Source organism: Populus trichocarpa, chromosome 12, assembly GCF_000002775.5.
Source record: "Populus trichocarpa isolate Nisqually-1 chromosome 12, P.trichocarpa_v4.1, whole genome shotgun sequence".
NCBI classification, from domain to species: domain Eukaryota; kingdom Viridiplantae; phylum Streptophyta; class Magnoliopsida; order Malpighiales; family Salicaceae; genus Populus; species Populus trichocarpa.
This window is the reverse complement of record NC_037296.2, coordinates 6,178,296-6,184,045: the sequence shown is the minus strand read 5'-3', so window position 1 is coordinate 6,184,045 and position 5,750 is coordinate 6,178,296. Positions and strand designations below refer to the sequence as shown.

General features: G+C 37.6%; 1 protein-coding gene across 3 annotated transcripts; it reads left to right on the top strand.

Annotated features, from left to right (window-relative positions):
* The first annotated feature begins 303 nt into the window (after positions 1–303).
* On the top strand, positions 304–5,498 carry LOC7487095 (uncharacterized). Of its 3 annotated transcripts, none has more exons than XM_002318532.4 (9): positions 304–558; positions 750–923; positions 1,305–1,698; positions 1,808–2,091; positions 2,184–2,252; positions 2,334–2,390; positions 3,756–3,808; positions 3,897–3,972; positions 4,158–5,498. In XM_002318532.4, exons 1-9 carry the CDS (start codon positions 515–517, stop codon positions 5,092–5,094), a joined length of 2,088 nt encoding a protein of 695 aa, XP_002318568.3. In that variant the 5' UTR covers positions 304–514; the 3' UTR covers positions 5,095–5,498. The 3 variants fall into 3 exon arrangements, with proteins under 3 accessions (XP_002318568.3, XP_024438229.2, XP_024438230.2); XM_024582461.2 differs by having other exon boundaries at positions 4,155–5,498; XM_024582462.2 differs by having other exon boundaries at positions 745–923; positions 4,155–5,498.
* The last annotated feature ends 252 nt before the right edge of the window (positions 5,499–5,750 follow it).

Genomic DNA, 5,750 nt, shown 5'->3' with positions numbered 1-5,750 from the left:
TTCTAAATATCTAACCGCTCCCTGACCCAACTCCATCAGCAGCCGTCCATCTGTAATACAACCCCACATGACCTGCCATCAACGATCCACATAAATTCTAATCCACAAACCACGTGCACCTAATTATATCCACGTTTAAGACTCCAAGCATCATGACTCACCCTTACGTGTAGCAAAATATACACAAGTGTCCCATAGGAAAGCGACAACTAAAATGACTGTCCACTCACATCTCCCCACGTGTACACATTAAAAATCAAAAAGAGAATCTAAACTATTTATTTTCCTTGATTTTTAACCAATAAAAAAACTTCCTCAGGACGGCAAGAACCGCCGTTGTTTCTTTGTTTGGGTTTCCTCATAAATCGGCGAGGCGATAGATAGAGAGAGAATTGGTTCCCAACAAAAGCAGCTTTTGCTATAGATATTGCAAATTCGCAGTTATTTCCGCGGTGGATTTGGAGTCCTATCAAACACAGTAATAAAAATTTAATTTCCCAAAATCTTCGCAGTTATGATTCAGAGATTTGTTGACGCCGTCCTAGCTGTTACCAAGGAGTGAGTCCTCTCTCTCTCTCAAATCTTCTTCATTTCTCAAAATATATTTCTTTTAAGAAGAAAGATGAAAGCTCTGTGGGTTTTGATCATATTGTGATTGAAGCAGCTGCGATCAATTTTAATTTGGGTGGGTGAGTGAGCGGGCATGTAATTTAATTATGTTTTGATGAGTTATTTGGTGTTTAGAGCAGGTCGGTGAAGACGGTGACGTATGAGTCGTTGAACAATATTGCGAGGTTGATAAATGGAGTGTCTGCGATTTTGTTGACTATTTTGCCTGCAAAGGCTAATGTTCTTGAAGGTCTTCAAGGATGGGAGCTCAGGCCTACTTTTCGTGGGCCTCGATTACCCCGCTGGATGGAGAAGTAAGCATTCACTCTGTTTCTGCAGAATTAATTATCATATTTCTTGATCATTTGAGTGAGTGACTTGCTGTTGTTGTTGTTTTTAAACATCATATGTGCATAAAACCTGTTGTCCAACCCAGATGTCTCGAGTGTCAATACTCTGTCTTGTTAATCCACACTGATAACCTCTTTTATTTGAGGCCCGTCCTAGCTTTGATGTTTACTGATTGAGGGAGTTCCCTTTTTACCATCTTAGCTGACCCTCCTAGTTAGTCCGTGCTTTTAATAAAACCAACTCCTCCACCGTTAATTATATCCATGTGCATTCTTAGTTGATCTCTTCCTCTTCCTCTTACTCTGTTTTTCTTTTCTTTTTTTCCTCCTTTCTGATGACGGTAGTGGCGTGTCCTCTTTCAACAAATTCATTCATGAGCTACCCATGGATTCTGATACTTCAAGCATGGATTATTCATCAACAGAGGAAGATGGTGATGGAATGTATCCTCCAACACCATCATCTCAATGCTCACGCATGTCGCGTGCAAGTACTTTCAGCAGGAATCGTGGGCATTCTACCGGGTGGACCATCTTCTTATTTTCATGGATTCTGTTTCCCTTAAGGTTTCTGCTGGGAATTCCTATCCGTTTCTTTCGTTTATTTTACATTAGGAGGTCAACAGCCTCTCCTAGAGGAAGCCACCAGAATTCACCATTACACACCTTTAAGAAAATTCATTCGTTAAGGGACCATGTCATTCACCGCACCACTGACAGGAGACGGGGAGTCATTGAGGTATTTGCGTGGACTTAACATGTCAGTTAACCTTTATTCTTTCGTTTTCTCTGCCTTTCGTATCCATTAACATGCATGATCTTCAATTTTCCCTGTGATGTGTTAACAGGACCTTCATCTTGCAATCGAGGTTTTCATAGAAGTTATATTTGATTTTTTTCATAAAGCAGCACATTTTCTTCTTTCGCCATCAGAAGTTCTTAAAGCAATCTGTAGATGGTTTCTGTCTTGGACAAGTGGCAACGAAGATATCCATGGTGGTGTTTCAGATACATCTATACCTGCTGCTACACTTGGAGAGGATGATCCAGCTCCTACAGAGACGAAAACTACTTTGCACAACTCTTTGAATACAGATGCTCGAACCTGCCAAGATGTTATAACTGAGCTTGGGTATTGCAGTGTTTTGCTTACTTTAGTTGCTTGTGTTCCTATTGCTATGCTTTTCATCTTCTTCAAATTTATTATCTTCTTTCTGTTAATAGATACCCTTATGAAGCTATTCATGTGATCACTTCAGATGGATATGTTCTGCTTCTGGAAAGAATTCCTAGGTATGGTTATTTCTTTTCCACATTGTTCTGTTACTTTGTATTTTAAATGCGTGCTGCCTGATCTACAGTTTTACATTGCAGACGTGATTCTCGAAAAGCTGTTTACCTCCAACATGGGATATTGGATTCATCTATGGGGTGAGTTATTCAATCTTAATTCACACAAGGAAAGAGTGGTCTGGTTTGTAGAATTGTTTTTTGGAGGGGTGTTGTCAAATTACTTTTCTATTCTATATTTGCTTGGAAAAATTGGAGGTCATACCTAAATCACCACCTTGATTAGTTTACTAATAATACATACCATGGTGGAAGTGGAAGTAGAAACTATTAGTTAAAAAAAAACCAAATTGCTTCTTTAAAAAATATTTCAGAACACTATTTACAAGTTGCTATGATTAATAATCATGAAAGAATTTTTACCCTTGATTTTGTTCATATTTCATTGCTTTGTGTAACTTATGCTTGAACTGGATTAAATATGTGTTGAGCATCTAAAGAAATAGAGATCTTATGGTACTTTATGATTTTGAGTACATATTGCTGTTCTGCCATTATTCTTCTTTGTACAGGTTGTATCACCTTAAGATTCGCATGCCATATAAATTGACTGCCAGCTTGCCTCTTCTGGTTTAGTATACCACTGGACGTTTATTTGACATATAAATTGAGATAATTCTATGTGTGTAGGCTCCAAATGAGTACCATGCATTTACAGAATGAAGACGGTCTCAACACAAACAAGTACCCCATATCCAAGCTACATGTAAAACAAATAACCAAAGCTTAAGAAATCCATCTGTTTAGTAATAGACTCCCTCTTGTACCAGTAACATATCCTCTGATGCTTTCAACAAAAAGTATAATTTTCTACAGTCAACTGCATGTAAAATTGTATAACAAAACATTAAATTAGCTTAAGAAATCTAGTGTAAATTTCCTTGTGCCAATAATCTGCCCCCTGAGCCATAACATACTTCAAACAGGTGAAGGAAGATTCTTTTCCTTAAATACTCTCCTGTTCCATCCTTCTGGAACCCGAAAATTAGCTAGCACCTAGCAATTGTCATATTGTAATTCATTTCCATTCTGATGTCCTGATGTGTATGGCATGGTGCAAGCATGTGTTATGTTCCACTTCAAATTTAAATCTATTTGTCTCAGCAGGGATGTCCAAATAGGAATTGATTATTTTCTTTTTGTCTGTCCAATTTGATATTCTGCTTAGTTATGCATAGTAGAGACATTTTGCTACATGCTTAACAAAGTTGGTTAATCAGATGAAGAGAGTTGGTAGTCATTCATATATACAACTTTTGCTAATACATTGGTGGATGCTTTACTTATCTTCACCTTCCTTGTATACGAAACTTGTGAACTTCGTTCATTTAATCAAATTGCTGATTTTTTCTTGGTTAAACTATCCCTCTCCCTCTCCCTCTCCCTCCCATCTTTATTATCCCTGGATTTGTTTTTGTTTGTTCACTTTCTTATTTTGTTGTGCAGTTGGGTGTCCAATGGGGTTGTTGGAAGTCCAGCTTTCGCAGCATATGATCAAGGTATGTATGTTGTAACTTTTGACCTGAAACTGTCTGAAGTCGCTGTGATACATTATGATTGAAGAAGTGGTTATTTTTTTTTTTACAGGATATGATGTTTTCCTTGGGAACTTACGTGGTTTGGTTTCTAGAGAGCATATTGAAAAGGAAATTTCCTCACAGAAGTATGTTGACTTGATCATTTATTACTTTCATCACAAAATAATGTCTTCTTTTCATTTCTAATTTGGATAAATAAATCTGCAAGATTTAGAAAACTGTGTCAATGAAAATTAAAAGAAAAGGTAGGCAACAATTCCCACTTTCCTGCTTATACCGTGTAGTGATGAAAATGGAAAACTTGAAGCAGGTATTGGCGGTATTCCATCAATGAGCATGGGACAGAGGACATTCCAGCAATGATTGAGAAGATTCACCAGGTTAAAAGTGCTGAATTGAAAATTAGCCAGCCTGATCTTGAGGAAGAAACAAATGATGATCAACATTATAAACTTTGTGCAATCTCCCATAGCTTGGGAGGAGCTGCCATGTTGATGTATGTTATAACAAGCCGGATTGAAGAGAAGTCCCATAGACTATCTCGATTGATTTTGATGTCGCCTGCTGGCTTCCATCATGATTCCTCCTTAGTCTTTACAGCTTTTGAGTATATGTTCCTTCCTTTGGCTCCTATTCTGGCATGTTTCGTTCCTGCCTTTTACATACCAACAAGATTCTTCCGCATGTTGCTAAACAAATTGGCTCGGGACTTCCATAACTACCCAGCAGTTGGAGGGGTGGTTCAAACCCTTATGAGTTATGTTGTTGGCGGAGACAGCTCAAATTGGGTGGGTGTAATAGGGTTACCACACTATAACATGAATGACATGCCAGGAGTTTCCTTTTATGTGGCTCACCACCTTGCACAAATGAAACGTGCAAGGAGATTTAGAATGTATGATTATGGAAGTGCATCTGCCAACATGGATGCGTATGGATTTCCAGAACCATTGGACTTGGGTGAAAATTATGGGTTCATTGATATTCCAGTTGATTTGGTTGCTGGAAAAAAGGACAACGTGATTCGGCCTTCAATGGTAAGAAAGCATTATAAGTTGATGAAGGAAGCCTGTGTGGAAGTATCATATACTGAATTTGAATATGCTCACTTGGATTTCACCTTCTCCCACCACGAAGAGCTGTTAGCCTATGTGATGTCACGTTTGCTGCTTGTTGAACCAGCTCAGAAGCAGCTACGAAATGAGAAATCTTTACGGCTGAAGAGAAAAGGACAAACAAAATTTTAATAGACAGTGGATATTGCGCTTTGCCTGCCTTTTTTTGCAGCATGAGGTGCGTATCTAAAGAAGCAGGTTGTTGTTGTACATGATTTACTTGAATAGACATCCTTCAATTCAATGTAATTAGTGGTAGAGCTGCAGTATATATATATATATATATATAAAAAAATGTGTCCACCATTTTCCCAGCTAGTTTTGTCGGAGGAGAAGCGTGGTGCTGCTTTACAGATGCTGTAGTGATGTTGTTTGTAACCTTAAACTCCATAATATAGGTTTTGAAGATTTTTTCTTCTTATGTTCCATCATTGGATGATCCGATCCATGCAGTGGACAGCTGCGTTGTTTTATGTTGGCGAAAAACCTTGTTTTAATCTGTCTGATATATACAAGATGAGGACCTTTCTTGTTTGCGTGCTTTTGTCAGCTTTTTGAAAGAATGTCTTCAGCGTGTTTCGACTTCTTGATGTGCTGTTTGATAATAAATTATGAAAGTGTGTTAATTTTTATTCTTATGTTATTTGAATTAAAGTTTCTCTAGTGCACATAAATTTATTGCAAGATTTTTAGTTAAATTGAAAAAAAAAGATACCGACAGTATACTTATTATAGGTTTTTTAGTAGGTAAATTAATTTAACTGGTGCAATTATTCCAATTAAAAAAA

Bases quoted from the DNA above. Each gene is read 5' to 3' on its own strand.
- LOC7487095 (XM_024582461.2), top strand. From the start codon at position 515: ATGATTCAGAGATTTGTTGACGCCGTCCTAGCTGTTACCAAGGA. The intron at 1,699-1,807 runs GTATTTGCGTGG...ATGTGTTAACAG, and splicing joins GGAGACGGGGAGTCATTGAG to GACCTTCATCTTGCAATCGA. The intron at 2,253-2,333 runs GTATGGTTATTT...TTTACATTGCAG, and splicing joins CTTCTGGAAAGAATTCCTAG to ACGTGATTCTCGAAAAGCTG.